We start from the raw sequence: 22597 nt of genomic DNA, 5'->3' as shown, positions 1-22597 counted from the left end.
AAGAAAACATGACACATAGCTGTATGAGTCAAAGAAAACATGACACATAGCTGTATGAGTCAAAGAAAACATGACACATAGCTGTATAAGTCAAAGAAAACATGACACATAGCTGTATGAGTCAAAGAAAACCTGGTGCATTGCTATAAGAGTCAAAGAAAACATGACACATAGCTGTATGACACAAAGAAAACATGACACATAGCTGTATGACACAAAGAAAACATGACACATAGCTGTATGACACAAAGAAAACATGACACATAGCTGTATGAGTCAAAGAAAACATGGCACATAGCTGTATGAGTCAAAGAAAACATGACACATGGCTGTATGAGTCAAAGAAAACATGGCACATAGCTGTATGACACAAAGAAAACATGACACATAGCTGTATGAGTCAAAGAAAATATGACACATAGCTGTATGAGTCAAAGAAAACATGACACATAGCTGTGTGAAACAAAGAAAACATGACACATAGCTGTATGACACAAAGAAAACATGACACATAGCTGTATGAGTCAAAGAAAACATGACACATAGCTGTATGAGTCAAAGAAAACCTGGTGCATTGCTATAAGAGTCAAAGAAAACATGACACATAGCTGTATGAGTCAAAGAAAACATGACACATAGCTGTGTGAAACAAAGAAAACATGACACATAGCTGTATGACACAAAGAAAACATGACACATAGCTGTATGAGTCAAAGAAAACATGACACATAGCTGTATGAGTCAAAGAAAACCTGGTGCATTGCTATAAGAGTCAAAGAAAACATGACACATAGCTGTATGAGTCAAAGAAAACATGACACATAGCTGTATGACACAAAGAAAACATGACACATAGCTGTATGACACAAAGAAAACATGACACATAGCTGTGTGAGTCAAAGAAAACATGACACATAGCTGATTGAAACAAAAGAAAACCTGGTGCATTGCTATAAGAGTCAAAGAAAACATGACACATAGCTGTATGAGTCAAAGAAAACATGACACATAGCTGTATGACACAAAGAAAACATGGCACATAGCTGTATGACACAAAGAAAACATGACACATAGCTGTATGAGTCAAAGAAAACATGACACATGGCTGTATGAGTCAAAGAAAACATGACACATAGCTGTATGAGTCAAAGAAAACCTGGTGCATTGCTATAAGAGTCAAAGAAAACATGACACATAGCTGTATGAGTCAAAGAAAACATGACACATAGCTGTATGACACAAAGAAAACATGACACATAGCTGTATGACACAAAGAAAACATGACACATAGCTGTGTGAGTCAAAGAAAACATGACACATAGCTGATTGAAACAAAAGAAAACCTGGTGCATTGCTATAAGAGTCAAAGAAAACATGACACATAGCTGTATGAGTCAAAGAAAACATGACACATAGCTGTATGACACAAAAAAAACATGGCACATGGCTGTATGAGTCAAAGAAAACATGACACATGGCTGTATGAGTCAAAGAAAACATGGCACATGGCTGTATGAGTCAAAGAAAACATGACACATGGCTGTACGAGTCAAAGAAAACATGGCACATGGCTGTATGAGTCAAAGAAAACATGACACATGGCTGTATGAGTCAAAGAAAACATGACACATAGCTGTATGACACAAAGAAAACATGACACATGGCTGTATGAGTCAAAGAAAACATGACACATGGCTGTATGAGTCAAAGAAAACATGACACATAGCTGTATGAGTCAAAGAAAACATGACACATAGCTGTATGACACAAAGAAAACATGGCGCATGGCTGTATGAGTCAAAGAAAACATGGCACATAGCTGTATGAGTCAAAGAAAACATGACACATAGCTGTATGAGTCAAAGAAAACATTACACATGGCTGTATGAGTCAAAGAAAACATGACACATAGCTGTATGAGTCAAAGAAAACATGACACATAGCTGTATGACACAAAGAAAACATGGCGCATGGCAGTATGAGTCAAAGAAAACATGGCGCATAGCTGTATGAGTCAAAGAAAACATGACACATAGCTGTATGACACAAAGAAAACATGGCGCATGGCTGTATGACACAAAGAAAACATGGCATATGGCTGTATGAGTCAAAGAAAACATGGCGCATGGCTGTATGAGTCAAAGAAAACATGACACATGGCTGTATGAGTCAAAGAAAACATGGCGCATGGCTGTATGAGTCAAAGAAAACATGACACATAGCTGTATGAGTCAAAGAAAACATGACACATAGCTGTATGACACAAAGAAAACATGGCGCATGGCTGTATGAGTCAAAGAAAACATGGCACATAGCTGTATGAGTCAAAGAAAACATGACACATAGCTGTATGAGTCAAAGAAAACATGACACATGGCTGTATGAGTCAAAGAAAACATGACACATAGCTGTATGAGTCAAAGAAAACATGACACATAGCTGTATGACACAAAGAAAACATGGCGCATGGCTGTATGAGTCAAAGAAAACATGGCGCATGGCTGTATGAGTCAAAGAAAACATGACACATGGCTGTATGAGTCAAAGAAAACATTGCGCATGGCTGTATGAGTCAAAGAAAACATGACACATAGCTATATGAGTCAAAGAAAACATGACACATAGCTGTATGAGTCAAAGAAAACATGACACATAGCTGTATGACACAAAGAAAACATGGCGCATGGCTGTATGAGTCAAAGAAAACATGGCGCATAGCTGTATGAGTCAAAGAAAACATGACACATAGCTGTATGACACAAAGAAAACATGGCACATGGCTGTATGACACAAAGAAAACATGGCGCATGGCTGTATGAGTCAAAGAAAACATGGCGCATGGCTGTATGAGTCAAAGAAAACATGGCGCATGGCTGTATGAGTCAAAGAAAACATGACACATAGCTGTATGAGTCAAAGAAAACATGACACATAGCTGTATGACACAAAGAAAACATGGCGCATGGCTGTATGAGTCAAAGAAAACATGGCACATAGCTGTATGAGTCAAAGAAAACATGACACATAGCTGTATGAGTCAAAGAAAACATGACACATGGCTGTATGAGTCAAAGAAAACATGACACATAGCTGTATGAGTCAAAGAAAACATGACACATAGCTGTATGACACAAAGAAAACATGGCGCATGGCTGTATGAGTCAAAGAAAACATGGCGCATAGCTGTATGAGTCAAAGAAAACATGACACATAGCTGTATGACACAAAGAAAACATGGCGCATGGCTGTATGAGTCAAAGAAAACATGGCGCATGGCTGTATGAGTCAAAGAAAACATGACACATGGCTGTATGAGTCAAAGAAAACATTGCGCATGGCTGTATGAGTCAAAGAAAACATGACACATAGCTATATGAGTCAAAGAAAACATGACACATAGCTGTATGAGTCAAAGAAAACATGACACATAGCTGTATGACACAAAGAAAACATGGCGCATGGCTGTATGAGTCAAAGAAAACATGGCGCATAGCTGTATGAGTCAAAGAAAACATGACACATAGCTGTATGACACAAAGAAAACATGGCGCATGGCTGTATGACACAAAGAAAACATGGCGCATGGCTGTATGAGTCAAAGAAAACATGGCGCATGGCTGTATGAGTCAAAGAAAACATGACACATGGCTGTATGAGTCAAAGAAAACATTGCGCATGGCTGTATGAGTCAAAGAAAACATGACACATAGCTGTATGAGTCAAAGAAAACATGGCACATAGCTGTATGAGTCAAAGAAAACATGACACATAGCTGTATGACACAAAGAAAACATGGCACATAGCTGTATGAGTCAAAGAAAACATGACACATAGCTGTATGAGTCAAAGAAAACATGACACATAGCTGTATGACACAAAGAAAACATGACACATAGCTGTATGAGTCAAAGAAAACATGGCGCATGGCTGTATGAGTCAAAGAAAACATGACACATAGCTGTATGAGTCAAAGAAAACATGGCGCATGGCTGTATGAGTCAAAGAAAACATGACACATAGCTGTATGAGTCAAAGAAAACATGACACATAGCTGTATGACACAAAGAAAACATGACACATAGCTGTATGAGTCAAAGAAAACATGGCGCATGGCTGTATGACACAAAGAAAACATGGCACATAGCTGTATAAGTCAAAGAAAACATGGCGCATGGCTGTATGAGTCAAAGAAAACATGGCGCATGGCTTCTAAATCCTGGTGAAGACTGTGATTTTTAATTTCGGGATCTTTAGGCGCCTCCGAGTCTATCTATCTCTAATGGTTAACTTACATTAGTTGGGGAAAAGTAAAGGCGGCTGGTCGTTGTCCTAGCCACATGACACCCTCGTTAACCATGGGTCATAGAAAGAGATGACCTTGACATTATCTGCCCTATAGATCCCAAGGTCATAATGGGGAACTTTTTCCTTAAATTGTGTATTTACATTTTGCGGAGACTGTGATTACATGAATTTTTAACACAATCTGAACGACTATGTTAATATGTGGGTAATTTTTTTTTTTAACAGCATCTATAAAGAAACCCGAAATTAAAAAAAAAAATTCCTAGTCTTTCCAGAGATTCGAACTCGAGAAATATAGTTTTGGCGTAGAGGCAGAGCTCTGAATCAACTCCTCCACAAACTCTCAAAGTTACAAGGAATATTTCGATAGTAGTTTCAAAACGTTTTTGTTTGTTTTTTTTTACCCTAGAAGCTCGCACACCATTCAGAAAACAAATCACAAGGTTCATCATGCTCCATAGTAAAGTTTTGTTTTTAACACAGCTGACCTGGCCAGTCAAGTCTGTGACATTCGGACTATCCACACGTAACATGGCTCTGATTTACACGCGATTTGGGACACACACACGTGACCTGAACAGGACAGAGGCTGGTCCTTCATATTTTAGTCACACGTTGTGACAGACTGCAGCGTAGCAAAGTATTTATTGCTCCATCTGTGTTACATTTTTACCCGTTTTTAGACTGTTTCGTGTTTGTGTTTTTCTTTAAGAATTGATTGCAATTTTAAGTACCATTTATAATCAAATATTTTAAACGACTATTAACCATGGTTTTAAGATTTTGTTTACATCTAGTCCACAACATTCAAAGTATTTGCTAATGTATCAACGCGCCTTCTAGGACAGCTAGTTCTGTGATACCTTTTTTTTTTATACTTCGCACTACTTTTGGATTTTATTTGTGCCTAGTTCTAAGTATCTGCCATGAGTGACAAGGAAAATATTCCCCCTATAGGGACAAGACCTCTGACGCAAAGTACCCCCATAGGAGGATCGCCAGCACGTGTAGATCCAGAACGGCAATATAGAAATACAATGTATCTATTGCAAATCATGACGCCGGCCTTTCTCAAAACGATCAAAGATCTATTTCAAGGAGATGTAAGTACTTTACGATCATTGTGTATGTGTGGGTGTGTGTGTATATACATACTTTAACTAGCTCGTATAGACCACAAACTTTTTATCTTATATAATACAGACGTTACTTCAAAAAAGATGATTACGTCCTACGCGTCATGCATTCAGTCATGCATATTAACCAATGACTTAAATTCTGCCAAGTCACTGGTTTTCCTGTCTAGCTCAGGCCACTGGCGGATCCATGGGGGAGGAGGGGGGGCGGCGTTAAGGGCGATAGCCCCCCCCCCCACTCGGCCGACCCTTCGGGGGGAGGCGGACGAATTTTAGATTAGAATTCACACAATTTGTATACGAATTTATTACTTATGTTAATAATATATACTAATTATTTATATTTTTAACATATTTTTAGATTATTTCGCCCCCCCCCCCCTAGTATGTTGGCCGATTTGGTGGGGTCGGGAGGGGGCGATGACATCAATCCGCCCCCCCTCAATAAAATTTTGAGTTGGGGAGGGGTGGTCCAATTTATTTGTAGAAATCACAGCTTGCTAACAGAATCAATTAAATATCTATGTGATTAAAACTTGTTTTTGATATTTTAACCGATCTTTATATTATGTCGTTCCCCTGTTGATCGATTAGGGGGGGGGCGGGCGAATACCTCTACTGCCCTTCCCACCTAAACCCTTTGAGTGGGGGGGGGTGGCGGTCCTACTTTTATGGACAAATCATAGTTTGTGAACAAAATTAGTTGAATTAGTATATACATTTTATATTATGTCGCTCCCCTTCTGGTATTTTGGCCGATTCGGTGGGTTAGGGAGTATGCGATTGCCTGTACTACCCTCCCCACTCTAGCCCTCTTAGTGGGGGGGGGGGGGGCGGCGGTCCTTTTTTTATTGAGAAGTCATAGTTTGTGAACACAATTAATTGATTATCTATATAATATAAACTACGTATTGATATGTGAATCCATTGTATATTATGTCGCACCACACTCTAATCTCAAATTTTATGATTATTAAATATAAAATGAAAAAGGGTTGTACCAGGTGGGAGGGGTGATACATGCAATCGCCTTCCCTCCCATCGACAAACAAATACTTTTTCTTTTTGTATTATAGTTAAGAAATTACAAAATAAAAAAAATCTGTCACTGATATAATTTATATATGCTATAAATTAAATTCTTGTATCGAGTCGCCCCATTTTTTGTTATTTGGTATTCCATGGCATGAACAACTCCGATTGACGGACTTGGACTTTGCTGATGATGTTGCACTACTCGGGGCTACAAATAAATGCATTCAAGAAATGACGGAGAGCCTAGTCAGAGAGGCACCCAAAATTGGCCTCCGCATAAACTTGGATAAGACTAAAATTATGCGAGTGGGATATAAGGCAAAGGGTGTCCCCGTCAGACTTGGCGAGTCAAAGCTTGAAGAGCTGGACAAGTTCACGTACCTTGGCAGCATCATAACAAATGATGGAGATGCTTACCATATGTAGCGTGCCGAATAGGAAAGGCAGGGAGCATTTTCCAAAGGCTGCAGCCTATTTGGACTAGCCAAGCCATTGGACTCGAGACAAAAATACACCTTCTCAACACAATCGTCATTCCAACTGCTACATATGCATGTGAGACGTGGAAGTCATCTGTCAAAATTGAGAAAAGACTAAATGTGGCTCAACAGAGATGGCTGAGACGGATTTTGGGAGTCAGTTACACAGACCGGATCTCAAACAAGGAAATCCTTTGCCGAACTGGGAGTCGAACACTTAGTGAGGTTGTGACTGAGCGTCGCATGAGGTTTGCGGGACATGTTCTACGTCAAAATGAATTACGCACACCAAGAGTTGCGATAACATGGAAGCCAAAACGAGGAAAGCGCAAACAGGGACGTCCTCGTATTACCTGGCGACACACCTTCATGGAGGACCTCAGAACAGTGGACACCAGATGGGAAGAGGCTTCAGACATTGCCAGTGACAGATCATTATGGAGACAGCTTGCCGCCCAATGCGCCGAACGGCGCGGGAGGACCTAAGTCTAAGTAAGCTATCGAGTCGCCCCACCCCTATTCTTTAATGCCAAATGCAATCATTAGCAGAAATTATAAAAAGTAAAAAGTAACGAGGATTAATCGTTTTCACTCTATCGCCCTTCCCCTTTCCAGACAGAGTTTATGTAATTTCACATGAATTTATCATAATTATTTTAAGAAAGACTTTGCTTTGGAAAAGTCAGAATTCAAGCGAAATTTTTCATTACAAGATTCACGATTGAGATGAGTTCTAAACCAAAATAATTCCTAGTCGCCTTTCCCAACCTTTGTTCAATCTGATATCTTATAGTTACATAAATTTGAGACTATAACTCGCTTTACGCTTGAATTATATTGAATATTATTTATCGAATAATTTTTTCTTCGGCGGAGATCCTCAAAGCTTTAATCTAAATATGTGGGGTATCTTATCTTTTCAAGGAATAAATCGGTTTTATTTGCAATGTATTAGGGGCCTATAAATTCATATTAGAATAGTTTACAACACTATTCAAAAGGTCCTTTTTTAATATGGAGCTTTAGGTCAGGAGAATGCGTTTCTTCAGTGAAGAATGCAAGAAAACAATTATGTCGTTGGGGCTTCGCCCCAAACTCCACTGATGAGTAATGAGCTGTATATGTCAGGAGTAGGCGATTCTGCAGTGAAGAATGCAAGAAAACGCTTTTGGCGTCTGGGCTCCATTGATTGATAATGAGCTGTAGATGTCAGGAGAATCATTTTCTTAAGTGAAGAATGCAAGAAAACACTTTTGGCGTCGGGGCTTCGCCCCAAACTCCACTGATGAATAATGAACTGTAGATGTCAGGAGAATGCGTTTCTGCAGTGAAGATTGCAAGATAACGCTTTTGGCGTCGGGGCTTCGCTCCGAACTCGATTGATTAATAATGAGCTGTAGATGTCAGGAGAATGCGTTTCTGCAGTGAAGATTGCAAGAAAACGCTTTCCCCGAACTCGATTAATTAATAATGAGCTGTAGATGTCAGGAGAATGCGTTTCTGCAGTGGAGATTGCAAGAAAACGCTTTTGGAGTCAGGGCTTCGCCCCCAAACTCCATTGATTAATAATGTACTGTAGATGTCAGGAGAATACTTTTCTTCAGTGAAGAATGCAAGAAAACTATTTTGGTGGCGGGGCTTTGCCCCGAACCTCACTAGAGAAGCATACAGCGTTCCCCCAGACTCCCAAGCTCTAATAGTACTAGGATAGAAGGAGTATTTGTACAAATTTGTCCTAGCATATGGGATAAGGAATGTGCCTTTATCTAAGACTAAGACTAAGACTGCTTTATTGATCCTTACGGAAATTTGTTGTGATTACAAGGACTCGTTTCTCATATAAAGACAACACAACAGAAAAATACACATAAATACAACAGACAACATAAAGAGTTCATTCAGCGACTACACACAGGTATCTTGGTGCATTTCATTTTCCCTGATCAATGAGTGGCGGTGATAGAGTCTGACCGAGTGAGGTACGAACGAGTTTTTGTACCGCTCCGTTCTTGTTTTGATTGACAGAAGTCGCCCACTTCGCGACGACCTGGCGTAGTTCTGATGGAGAGGGTGGCCGTTGTCTTCCAAGATTTTTTCGATTTTTCTTAGGCACGTTTGTTCAAAAAGTTCCTTTAAATTTGGTAATGTGAGAGTAATTTTTGATGCTTTTTTAATGATGTTTTCTAGACGTCGCAACAGTTTAGATGAGGCGTTGCCTTGCCAACAACTTATTCCGTATGTTAGCAGATTTTGTACAGTCGCGCCGTAAAATGTCTCAAGGATCTTCTTGTTTAATTTAAAACTGTTAAGTTTTTATAGAAAAAAAGCGTCGCTGGGCTGTTTTCTTTGTAAGAGTTCCAAGGTGGTCTTCCCATGAAAGCTTGTTGTTGATGATAACGCCTAGATATTTATATGCCTTTACTTGTTCTATAGATGTAGTGTTTACTTGCAGTTCACGTATAGTTTGTTTTTTCTTTCTAAAATCTATTATAAGTTCTTTAGTTTTTGTTACATTCAGTTCTAGAAAGTTGTCGGTGCACCAGTTTGTAAACTCTTCTATCGAGCTTCGATACTGAGTTTCGTCTCCTGAAATAAGACCGACTATGGCAGTATCATCAGCGAATTTAATGAGTTTAACTGAGTCATAGATGCTTCTTATGTCATTAGTGTAAAGAGTGTATAGTACAGGAGAAAGTGTCTTTCTGAGTATTTTATTAAATTTTGTTTTTGTATTTGAAGATTATGGTTCATTGTTTTATGTATGATTGCTACATGTTGCATTCCTACACGTACATTTTAGCCTACCTCAGTGATGCCCAACCTTATCCGGCCTTTCGAAACAGGGCTATGCTTTGAGAGCAATTCCCTAGGCCCCACCTTCAAAAAAGAAATAAATGGGGGCGTGGAGGGACCTTCACAAACTAACACTTTTCTAAAAAAATATGTATATGAATATTCAGGAATGTAATGTTTTTTGGCATTCATTTTAGCTCAATTTTCATTAAAGTCTTGCAAACAGAGCAGGGGCCTACACACAAACACTGCACAGGGCCTCCACTTATTTAAATCTGGCCCTGTTTGGAATTCTACATGTATCCAGATAGGACGTACAAATAAATAAAAATGGAATGAAAAGTATAGCATCGGCCCACAAGCCTAGCAGAAATGTTAAAATTTGGCATAATTTGCCTATGTATTCATTGGCTAGTGTAATGAGTAATCATTAGCTGATGTAAAATATCGGCTGTCCAAAAGAATGTATACACATTTTAAATTGTAACCTCACAATACTTTTTTTGTTTTTGGTGATACCTAAATGACAAAGTCTTCATATAAACCTTCCATGGTCATTGTATTAGCCATTGAAAACGAATGTGAGTTCCATGATGTGAGTGATTAACTGATTCCTATGTTGTTAATGTGTGCTATTAAGGACTAGAGGATTAAGATGAGGATAGAGAGGAAAAAGAATGATACTAGTTTTACATTTTTTAAAGTAATTAGCTTGCGTTTTTTACAGTGGTCAGTAGGTCATCGTGGGGCCTTAATTGATATTTAAGCTTATGTAGAGGAAAAGTTTGATTCTGCTCGAAAAGGGAGGAGGGACTCAATGTTATTGGGGATAGTGTTGGGGGGTCAGTTGAAATATAGAGTTGTAATTTTTTTTTTTGTTTTATACATGTCTTTTTTTTTTCTTTTTTGTATATCACAAGTAATGCCAAGGAAAAAGTATTAGAACACCATTAAACAAATGTAAATTACACCTGAGTTGACCCCGAGTTCACAGTTTCTTTTGTTAAGTAACGATTTAGTTTTCCGTGGTAGCTAGAAATGATTAGGGCACTTCATTGTGAGTTCGCTTGTCTGTGAGACCGACTGTAAAGGTACAAGTCTCCCCTTTCAGACCATGCAATCTATTGGGCAGCTGATGTTAATCATCTCTATGTCCAAAGGCTAACAAAGATGTCATATGGCCAGCACAACGACCAACCACCTTTACTTTCCCAACGTATGTTAGTGACCCGAGTTTGGTGGAGTCCCTTGCCTGTGTCCTGAAAATCCCGAAATTCCAAATCCCAGTCTACCAGTTTTCTCAGTACGCGGGCCCAAAGATCTGCAATTCATTCCACAGAGAGCTCAGGTAAACCACGCAGAGTTCTCTACATCCGAGAATAGAATTATGAAAACTTACATTTTTAAAATGTTACAGTAGTTAGTTTCCCCCTTTTTAAAATGTTTTTATACTGTCATGTGCCGACAGCGCTACATCAGTTAAATTAATAGTATCGATAGAGTATTTGGGAAAAACAATTAAGTTAAATGAATATTATCATGATTATATGAACACATAAAATTAAGTTATCATTATCATTATAATACGGAAATATTGTAAATGGTCAATGACTGAAATAGACTGTCTGTGTGTGTGTGTGTTTTCTCTTTTCTTTTACTTAACTCCTTGTGTATACACCAACACCGATATACCCTGAACCCGAGTATTATTACTTGCAAATACTTTTTTCTATTTCCTCATCCAAAATGACAATAAGTTTACATTGTAACATTTTTCTCGTCATTAATTGTTTGAAACCTTTTTTGTTTCTGTTACTATTCACCTAAAACTAAAACTGATTTGTTTTCATCAATTGTTGCAGGACATTGCAAAACAGAAGCAGCTTAATGCTGTTATGTCAACGTATATGAAGTATCTGGATTTCCGGGACTTTGATGGTAATTATGAAACGATTGACTCCTTGTACTGTGCCTTGAGGAGCATTATCAATCGAGTTACTGATACGAGACACGACCAAGAAGTCGACCCTTTTGAACAACAGTTTGCCGAGATCGACAGGATGGTCTTGAGTAGCCTAGGTCTAGACGAGCAAAGCCAAGACGATGAACCGCCACCCATGCAGTGTCCGCCTGGTCAGCGGGATCGACTTGGAGAGCTTTCAAACAATCAAGTAGCCGGACCAAGCCGTGAGAAGTTCTTGAACTATCTTTCTCGTCAAAATTTCATGCAGTGTCCACCTAATGTCCACCCTGGTCATAATCGCATCGAGAGGGGTGAACACGCAAGACCACAGTACAATGATCAAGTAGCCGGACCAAGCCCTGAGACCGTCTCGAATGAATGCTCTAATCAAAATTTATTGGACTATCCACCTTTGTTACCTAGTCAACATAGAGTCGTACGGAATTGCCTTGGCGAACTTTCAAACAAGCAAGCAGTCCGACCAAGCCGTGATTCCATCTCGAATGATCCTTCTCATCAAAATGCCATGGAGTATCCATCTAATGTACCTGGAATGAATCGCATCGAGGCAGATAAGCTTCGAGGATCACCAAATAATAGTCAAGTTCCTGGACCTAGCCGTGAGCCCTACTCAAATTATCCCTCTCGTCCAAATGGCATGCAGTATCCACCTGTCGTATCTGATCAGGATCGCAGCGTGAGAAATCATTTAGGCGGACCAAACAATGATCAAAGAGTAGGACCAAGCACTGAGCACTTCTCAAACGAGCGCCCAGATGTCCAGCAGAATCCAGCTCTAGGACCTAGTCAGAAAGGCGTCGTTAGAGATCAATTGGGCGAACCTTCGAATCAGGTACCCGGCCCAGGCCGTGAGCAAATCTCGAATGTTACTTGGTTTCAAAATGTTCAGCAGTATCCTCATATCATGTATAGACAGGGTCGCATAGTGAGTGGTCAATTTGGCGGACCAGCAAATAATGATCAAGCTGCTGGACCAAGCCGTGAGTTTTTCACGAATGATCGCCAGCATCAAAATGTGAATGCTAATAGTGGTCCAGCACATATGGAGACAAAACATACAAGGTAACACTTTTGATATTCACTCAGAATTTTTTTTGTTTAAATAGAGATAACAGTAGTACAATGAAACGAAGACCACAATAACATGCTTTCACATTTGATTAAAGCAGTAGTTAAACAATATTTTTCTTATTTAAGAAGTATTCAAATTGAAATTAACGCTTCTTATTTTCTCTCTTTCTCCATTATTATCTCTCTCTCTTCTCTCTCTCTCATTTGCTCTCTCTATTTTTTCAAGCTCTTTTTCCTTTCTTATCTCACTAAGCCCTCTCTTCTTCTATCTGCCGCTCTCTTCTTACTTTCCTTCTCTTTTCAATCTGTTGCAGTCTCTTCTCTCTTTCCCCTCTCCTAATCATCTCTCCCTTCTAGTTTTAGTCCCCTCTCTCTTCTTAATCATCTCTCTTCTCTCTTTACCATTTCTATTCTCTCGTTCTGTCTGATTAAGTGGTATAATTTAAAAGACTTATTTTTCTATTTCTGAAAAACATTGACCTTATTATAAATCAGCCAATGTCTTCTTAATTTAAAGAAAAACATGTTTATTAATTACAAGATCATAATTTTGTCAAAGATTTGAAATGCAGCAATATCTCAGAGAATTCTTTTTTTTTCATCTGTTAAAGATACACACCATTGTGATGAAATAATGTGTACCCATAAATAAACTTCCGATTCCCAAATGCGCAAATATATGTGAATTTTAATGCAATTGACTTACTCACTAACTATCTTGGCAGATTAATTACCAACTGAACTACCTTATGAACTAGTATAAAAGTAAAAAAGTTTGGTCTATAGGGCAGATGTTGTAAAGGTCATCTGTTTCTGTGGGCCTACGGTTAACGAGGGTGTCCTGTGGCCAGCACAACGACCAACCGCCTTTACTTTCCCCCAGCTAATGTCAGGTACCTATTAGAGCTTGGTAGACTCAGAGGCGCCCAAAGATTCAGAAATAAACAATTCCAGTTTTCACGAGGATTTGAACCAGGGACCCCGGTTCGGAAGCCAAGCGCTTTACCACCGCGCCTCCCATGAACAAGTATGCCACCATTAAATAAATATTTTATGCCGATAATAAACTTCCTCTTTCAAAAATTAACAAGAGATATTATGAATGTATTTAATACAAGACAAAGATACGCATAAAATTACGATGTACTTGTATGGTGGTGTTTTTTACTCGTTATGACATCACGATGTTCCAGAGTTTGAACCCTGCCCTGACCCATGTCCTGACCCATGTCCTGACCCATGTCCTGACCCATGTCCTAAACAAGTTTAGTCTAGGACAAAATAATCATTCTGAACGAACGTCCGACATACATAAAACAAACATTTCGACCTATTCAAAACAATGTTGTTCTATTTCTAGATTATTGCTATATTTAATTTAACATTATATAATCATGTCATTCATATTCATCAGCCTAATTCTCAACACTGAATCCTATTTGCAGAGCCCCGTCTGATTCAAGGATGCCTCTAAATGCAATCGGAAATATTCCAGAACAGCGCAATACCCAAATGGTAACCTCTTCAATTGATGCCCACGGCTTAGCTTACAGCACTTTTATCTCAGCAGACGATAATCGAGTTTTCACGGTAATCGGCAATTCGCTAGACCATCAAGGTCATGACCCGAGTACTCTGTTTAGTCCCAATAATGCTGACCCGAATGCTGACCCGAATGCTGACCTGACCTTAACTGGCAGAGATGGGCACAACGTTTGGGAAATTGGCGACCACAACATGAATGGTGATGTGAATTCAACAACAGTTCATGGCATGATTCTAAACGGGTCAGTAATCACGGCCATGAATGATGGTAATGAAATAGAAATGTCAGCTGCAGCACAAGTTTCAAGAGCGCCAGTTGAAAGCTGGAATTCAACATTATTGGGGTTCGGACACAAGAAAGCCTTTGAGTACAAGAACTTAAAAGCACCAAGAGAAAGAATACAGTTTAATCCACCAGTGCCAGCGCCTCCTTCCCAAAGCATGATGGCATCGCAAATATCGGCGTCCGCAGCACCGCCCAGAAACGCAGTCCAGACGTCTCAACGGGCATATCAGCAGACACAGAACATATCAACTGCACCGACAGTTCCCATGACGTCAGCACCGGCAACGGGTATAGCTAGACAACCGGAAGAATTTAGGACGTCGCCACTGCATCCAGGTTTCATGGCGTCATCATCGGTAATACGAATGATGCAACCACAGCCGACAACATATATACCAACACCGATATACCCACAGTCGTCAGTGGTGCCACCAGCTGCCTCCTACATGTCGCAGTCGTCAGTGGTGTCACCAGCTGCATCCTACATGTCGCAGTCGTCGCCCTTCGTTCCACAAGGTACGTTTTACATGTCGCAATCTTCGCCTTTTGTGCAACCAGGTACGTCCTATATGTCTCATCCAGCTCCTTTCGTGACACCAGCTGAAAATTGGATGTCGACGCCTTCGGCAATGCAATTGTCATCACGGGCAACATACGTGCCTCAACAGTGGATTCCGCATATGCCACCACCATGGGCGATGCGCATGGCGTTACCAGCGGGAACTCACATGCCGTCACTACTGGCAGCGCATAGAGCGTCACCACAAACAACGCAAACGCAAGACCCAGATACTTCAGCACCATATTAGATATGTCTAGAATTAGCGACTATAAGATTTTCCTTGAAGAGCAAATTTACACTGGAACTATGGAAAACTGTCTTAATGTATTACATACTACCCCTAGAAAAATGGAATCAGAATTTAAGATCACTAGCCGCAAACCCAAAAACTAAACCCTGATAACATTAGAGAACTTGTGAACTTAGCTACCAACCCAACAATGTCAACACCATGAAAACAAAGTAAGCAGCTCGTTCAAAACGAAAGTGACTACACTAGAGATCTAATGCCTACTCAAATTCTTACAAATAAAATGAAAGCAATGCACGGACAATGGCTGTCCTTTGGGGACTGCAGTGACAAGTCGTTCTTGTAGATATGTTCAACTTCTGTGGACAACAACAACATAAAAAAAAAGAAACATTCTAAAAATTCTTATATGTATATATATATATATATATTAATTATATTTTTCTTTTTATAATTATCAAATATCTTTACATAACTCGAAAATTTTTACAAAGTTTTTAAGCTTCAATTTTTAAGCTTCTAAATATTTTACAGGTCTTTTTTCTTTTTTAGTGTGATCTATTTATACCCTCTATTTAGAGTACAATCATGTCTGGTAAAAACAATAAATATTTTTAAAGACCAAAACAAAATGCTTTTATTATTATTATGTAAAGAATTACAATATTTATGGCGTTGTGTCTGTGCTTATTCACCTGCTATTGTTATTTAAGGCTGATCATAAGATAGAGACTAAAAGTCTCCCCACTCCTCCTGTAAGAATTAAAGGAAGTCAGTATACATCTTAATAATGAATCAAAAGAGAAAAAATTATTTCAGACCTTGCAATCTATGGGGCAGATGGCGGCTGACGGTTAACGAAGGTGTCAAATGACCAGCACAACGACCATATCTCAAGGGATGTCAGGAACCCATTAGAGTTGGGTGAACTCGGGGGCGTTCTAAAAATCACGAAAACCAAAATACCAGCCTTCACCGGGAGTTGAACCAGAGACCTCTAAGTCTGGAAGCCAAGCACTTTATCATTCAGACACCACGCAACCGAAACTTCACATTAGATTTATTGGAATATCTCTGCACCCTGAAAGAAAAATTGGCCCAATGTACCGTGCGTCAGTGTGTGTTGAGAGTATCCCAGCTTTTATACTATTAAGATGAATTAAAAACAAATTATAAAATATTTTTTGTTTTACCTCGCATTGACCCAAATGATAGGGATAATTTCTTCACAAATAATAAACGATGTACTCTACCAATACAATTTTACCTTGGGGAAACAAAAGTGTGTTTGAAAGGCAAGAAATGTCCCAAAGTGAAGTCTCCCCACAAAATGGTATTTTACAAAATTATTTTTATTTTACAAATACCAAAAACCATTTGGTACTTTACTTCCAGTATAATGGTTAGATTTTTGATGTTTCCAACCCATTTATACAGTTTGAATGTTTACGCTCCCTCCCACACACACACACACCCTCAAGTGGAGGCCCTTTGGTTCAAACCCTGGTGATGGATTTTTAATGTCGGGATCTTTGGACGCCTCTGAGTCCACTCAGCTCTAATGGGTACCTGACTCTAGTTGGGGAAAAGTAAAGGCTGTTGGTCGTTGTCCTGGCCGCACGATACCCTCGTTAACCATAGTCCACGGAAATAGAAGATCAATAGGTTTGAAAGGGGAACTTTACTTTTTACTTTAGACACCCTCAAGAAACAAGAATGTTAAGTGTGACGACATAAAAAGAGATCAAATCTTCTAGTACCTCTAAAAGTAGAGATGTATTTGTTTACACTAATTGCTTGTTCGCCTTCTTAAAAGCAAAAAATAGACTTATCTTTTAATAAAACATTTAGCGCTATAGTTGCTAGGCAACTGATATAAACACAGCTCAAATGTTTGTCAAATGTTTTACCTGTTTCTGATGTTCCTTTCAAAGTTAAAGAGAATCTATTTCCTAGCCCTGACTTCCCGCTGGACGGCGGGGTATGGGAGCGGGGCAGGGTATGAACCTGGGACCATTGAGTCGACAATGTAGCGTGCATACCGCAGGACCAGGCAGCCACACATGCATACAGTGTGAACAGTGTCACGTAAAAGTAAGGTCACGTTATTGACGTGATTGTGCTTTGATTTGATTTCTTATTTTATCAAGAGATGATAGTTAAGGTCAGAAAAACAAAAATCTATTTGAAGATTTGAATGAAGCCAATACATACCTAAAGGGAATGTGCTGTCCGATGTGAAATTACGTTCTGTAGCCTTGCCACGTGTGTACAGTGGTCTCCAACTACTAACACACGCTTAAATATAAGTAATGCCTGATTTCGGAAAAAAAGTTTCGTTACCTGTTATTCGAGAGAAAGAGAGAGAGAGGAAGAGAGAGAGACAGAGAGAGAGAGGAAGAGACAAAGAGAGAAAGAGAGAGAAAGAGGAAGAAGAGAGAGGAAGAAAGAAAAGAAGAGAGAGAGAGAAACAGAGAAACAGAGAGATAAAGAGAAAGCGAGAGAAAGAGAGAGAGGAAGAGAGAGAAGAAGAGAGAGCGTAAGAGAGAGAGAAAGAAAGAAAGAGAGAGAGAGAGAGAAAAAGAGAGAAAAAGAGAGAAAGAAAGAGAGAAAGAGAGAGAGAGAAAAAGAGAGAGAAAGAGAGAGAGGAAGAAAGAGAGATTCCTATCACAAGTATCAGACAATTCATTGCGTTATTTATTATTATAATTTTTTTTTGTTAACCAAGCCAAGCTAGACTTCCAATGGGAGTTTTTTGGTTCGAACGTAGCAACAATTTAAATAAAATAAATAAAAAACTAAAGCAAAACTTTTAGCAATTTCATGTCAAGAGAGTAGCCTATAAAAAAGGTTACAACCTCCTTCCAATATGAAGGCGAAAGCAAAATTTGTACCGTAGTCATTCTGATAAATGTAGCCAGTATTTTGTTTACGTTAATCCCTCCCCCTTCCAATTTTAAATGAAAATCCAGTGAAAATCTAAAGAAGCATAGAATGCTATATATAAAGTCTAGACTGGTAACAAAGATTCAGGGGTGAACACAATTTTACTAAACATCTTGCAAAATATCTACTACATTCTTGAGGTATTTAAAATCGACATTTAATAAAAATATAAAAAAAGTAGCGTTGTCGGCAGGATTCGAACCTGCGCGGGAAGATCCCAATGGATTTCTAGTCCATCGCCTTAACCACTCGGCCACGACAACTAGACACTTAAAGTACAAGTATGACAGTTTGATAGCTTGATTTACTATAAAAAGAGTTGATTGACAGTGATATTTTTCTAATTCTATAACCCTTCTATATTACAAAAAAAAACAACAAAAAAAAAAAAAACTTTATGACTTAATGTCATAGAAAATGGAATGGGTTGCCTGAGCTAGCCAGGAAAACCAGTGACGTGGCAGAATTTAAGTCATTGGTTAATATGCATGACTAAATGCATGACGCCTAGGACGTAATCATCTTCTTTTTTCAAGTAACGTCTGTATTATATAAGATAAGAAGATGTCATGGTGCAAGTACATATATAGATATTCTTACATTAAAAAATTAAAGGAAATAACCATTTAGACCACATCTACCTAACAGTAACTTTCATTTCGAAGAAAACAACAAAAATAAACAATGATTATAACATTTCAAAAACTAAAGACAAGGACAATAACCTGCATAAACCTTTCGTACAAAAGTATTCATAAAGACTTTAGACTCACTCTATACTCTATACGAAAGTTTCTTTGATCCCATCAGACTGTGCACTAATTGATTGGAGGCGTTGGAGCGAAACCAATAAAAAGAAGTAGTCTAAAGAAATCCCGGTAGATTTCATTCAGTACTCTTCTAGTTCTAGTAGTCACACAAGAATTGTGTATTTTCTTCAATAACAACATGTGAAGTGTTTTTCATCATCATCATCATTAAACACCATTTGAGTGAAGGCTTGACAGGCTCAAATCCTCTCTTGCAAAAGCCTTGAACAGAAACCCTGCTGTTTTGCGTAGTGCATACATAGCAGTGAGAAATATGAGCCAACAGGACAGTGGCCTGTCCTGCTATGTGCTATAATAGCTTGCTCAGGCCTGGACAGCCTCAGGGTCAGGGCGCCTCATGCGCCCCCAGACTCCACGGGCTTTTTGGGGATTCAAAACTTTTCCATTTCTATTTTTTGTTATTATAGCCAGAGAAATATAAAAAAAATTCACAGCCTGTTCAGAGGAGTCTGTTCAGAGGAGCCTGTTCAGAGGAGCCTGTTCAGAGGAGTCTGTTCAGAGGAGTCTGTTCAGAGGAGTCTGTTCAGAGGAGCCTGTTCAGAGGAGTCTGTTCAGAGGAGCCTGTTCAGAGGAGTCTGTTCAGAGGAGTCTGTTCAGAGGAGCCTGTTCAGAGGAGTCTGTTCAGAGGAGCCTGTTCAGAGGAGTCTGTTCAGAGGAGTCTGTTCAGAGGAGCCTGTTCAGAGGAGTCTGTTCAGAGGAGTCTGTTCAGAGGAGTCTGTTCAGAGGAGTCTGTTCAGAGGAGTCTGTTCAGAGGAGTCTGTTCAGAGGAGCCTGTTCAGAGGAGTCTGCAATGATGTTGCAAGGCACACCTATGACTCGCTACCCACTGCATGATTACAGGAGTACCATAACGTTGCTTTGTGTTATTTTTCTAATAAATGTTCGCTTCTGTCTTGTAGTAGCAGTGTCCTTGAAATGGAGTTCACTCGGTACTTCTTTCGCTAGCGGTACTGCACAGGTTCAACATTGGAGTAGTGATGAAATAAGAGAACAGAGCAGTGGGAAAGTTGGTTACAAGAGGAGATAATTCAAAGAATAGGGCGCGCTACGGGATACAAAGCAAACGTGTTTGATTAGTTCACAAAGTATTTAAAACGGCAAACATTAAACAAAGGCCCTGCATCTTGGCCTTGGACCGCAAAGAAAAGAAATATGTAATACACTAGAAGAAGGAATTCATTAAAGTATTTACAAAGAAGAGAAGAAAATAGAGGCAGCTGAAAAGGCAAGCTACCAAAAGCGTTAAATATGTAAATGAGTGCCTCCTAGTAGTGTCGAAAGAGAAGGGTCCAGGGTGTAAGAGTCTGTTAGCTTTTCCAGCAGGACAAGAATGAACTAACTAGAAAAGAACAAGATGATTTTGTACGTGTTATGCATAACCTTCTTCCAAGCAAAGCTTTATTATAAATTGTTTTTTTTTTTAAGAATCATAAATCTTTTGAAGTTTAGCATCCACTTTTATTAATTACTATTACTATTACAAAAACTTTTGAAAGTTAGACCTATTTTAAAACTAAATTGTCTATGTTAAATAATTGTTAGACTCATTCCTTTATTATGGCCAGAATGCAGCGGATACTGCTGTAAACGTTTAAAAGGCAAAAGTAGATACGATACCTTTAAGTAACTCACTCTTATACCAAATATAGAGATTATTATCAAAAGCTCTCATCTGCCTTCTGTATGTTCTATAGATTTAAAAAAATTATCAAATTAAAGCTTAATTTAGTCTTTAGAACCTAGATCCTTTTATAGATTATCATTTTGATCTTGAATAGAAGCAAAACTAGTATATTAGTACTCTAGACTATAGTAAATCCAAAATCTAGATACCATCATACTAAGATACACTATGAGTGAGTATGGCTATACCATAAGCCTGCATATATTAGTATACACTAAGATTAGATGTAGATCTTGTGAAGATATCTAGAGGGCCCTAAATTTGGACTTCAAAATGACATTGTTGAAGTTTTGATGATAGAAGATTAAATTGACGTTTCACTAATGACCCACTTACCTGGAGCAGGAAAACGTTATATCACAGAGGATCTCGTGGTCCATCTGCCAACCATGACCGAGATCCCAAATCCTAGTTTACCCATCAGACGCGTGAGGAGAAGAGCCAAACCTTTCGATCCTTTGACTGGCCTCAAATTACCGCCATCTCATACAACAACAGAAGACTGGACTTCCATGCCCCGTCCTAGATACCCACACTTCTCTCTTGAATCCTGCCCAATGAGACGCTACTGCATGAGAATCGCCTACAATGTGCCGAAATCACTAGCCAGAAATATCCGCTCCCCAGAGGATCCAGATCCTAGAGTTTTACGGTATGGTCTCCCAAGGGAAAGATTCGACGAAGAGCGAACTGGTTTGATTACTGGAAAGAAGATCACTCTCAGTACGCAGGTGCTTATCAAAATTGGGAGAATACATTTGTCGAGAAGCATTTCTACACGGATCCACTTTGTTGAATGGTATCGTCTGCTACAAACATTCAGTTGAAAACTATGCAACTTTGAACTACTGTATTGAGAGCTCGCTCTCAAAGCAGGTGAAACATTGAAACACAGATTAAACTCCTCTGGTCGTAACAAAAAAAAAAAAAAAACAACCAAAAAAAAAAAACAACACCTCATTAACTAATTATATTTGTTGTTGTGATACCATGAAATTCTTTTTTTTTTTTTTGTTGTTTTTTTTTTTTTTTGCAATGTAATCTTTTGGAAAGTGAATTTAAAAAAAAGTGATACCATAACAAAAAACTATGAACTATTTTAGATTGTCGTTCATTGTAATGAACATAAGAAACTAATCTGGTTTCGACCACTCGCTAATGCTTCTATATCTGCGACTTTGACTTTATAATTGATGAACTCCAGCGGGTATATTATAATGAACAGTGTAAATGATCATGAACTATATACAACTTCTCAAAAACCTTGACTGCTTAACAGTATTATATGGTCTGGACGCAAGGCCGCCTCAAGGGGTGTGGCCGCCTGCGTGCAAAATTTTAAAATGCCGCCCACCCCCTCTTTTTATTTCTAGAAAAATAAATCCATATAACTGAGCGGGACACTATACCAAAAGTGCCCTTTGATTTAAATCCATTTTTTTGTAGACCATTCCATTTTTTCCTTTCATATTCGCACCGTTGTTGTATCCCTCAAGTACAACTATGAACCATGAACTATGAACAATTTTGGATTTATGTGCATTCAGAAATCTTGGTACTTTTGATACAAATCAAAAACATATCTTATTCTAATTACACTTTGTATTTGCGACGATGAATTTATAATTGATGATTTGCAGCGGGTATAATACAATGAAAAGAGTAAATGATCATGATCTATATAAAATTTC

The 22597-nt window shown here is 38.8% G+C and overlaps 1 protein-coding gene and 1 non-coding gene across 2 annotated transcripts; one reads left to right on the top strand and one right to left on the bottom strand.

Annotated features, from left to right (window-relative positions):
• The first annotated feature begins 4831 nt into the window (after positions 1–4831).
• LOC106058565 (uncharacterized) lies at positions 4832–16036 on the top strand. Its single transcript, XM_013216021.2, has 3 exons — positions 4832–5408; positions 11611–12794; positions 14249–16036. Exons 1-3 carry the CDS (start codon positions 5232–5234, stop codon positions 15441–15443), a joined length of 2556 nt encoding a protein of 851 aa, XP_013071475.2. The 5' UTR covers positions 4832–5231; the 3' UTR covers positions 15444–16036.
• A 2537-nt stretch (positions 16037–18573) lies between these two features.
• Positions 18574–18655, bottom strand: Trnas-aga (transfer RNA serine (anticodon AGA)). Its single transcript has one exon. It is a non-coding gene; the product is annotated as a tRNA-Ser (tRNA).
• Positions 18656–22597: the final 3942 nt, after the last annotated feature.

Source organism: Biomphalaria glabrata, chromosome 4, assembly GCF_947242115.1.
Source record: "Biomphalaria glabrata chromosome 4, xgBioGlab47.1, whole genome shotgun sequence".
NCBI classification, from domain to species: domain Eukaryota; kingdom Metazoa; phylum Mollusca; class Gastropoda; family Planorbidae; genus Biomphalaria; species Biomphalaria glabrata.
Note: the sequence above shows the minus strand (reverse complement) of the source record. Positions and strands in the feature narration are given on the sequence as shown.

Excerpts from the sequence above, each read along its gene's own strand:
- LOC106058565 (XM_013216021.2), top strand. The coding sequence starts at position 5,232 with ATGAGTGACAAGGAAAATATTCCCCCTATAGGGACAAGACCTCTGACG. Across the intron at positions 5,409-11,610 it reads AAGATCTATTTCAAGGAGAT|GACATTGCAAAACAGAAGCA; the intron begins GTAAGTACTTTA and ends CAATTGTTGCAG. Across the intron at positions 12,795-14,248 it reads ATGGAGACAAAACATACAAG|AGCCCCGTCTGATTCAAGGA; the intron begins GTAACACTTTTG and ends TCCTATTTGCAG.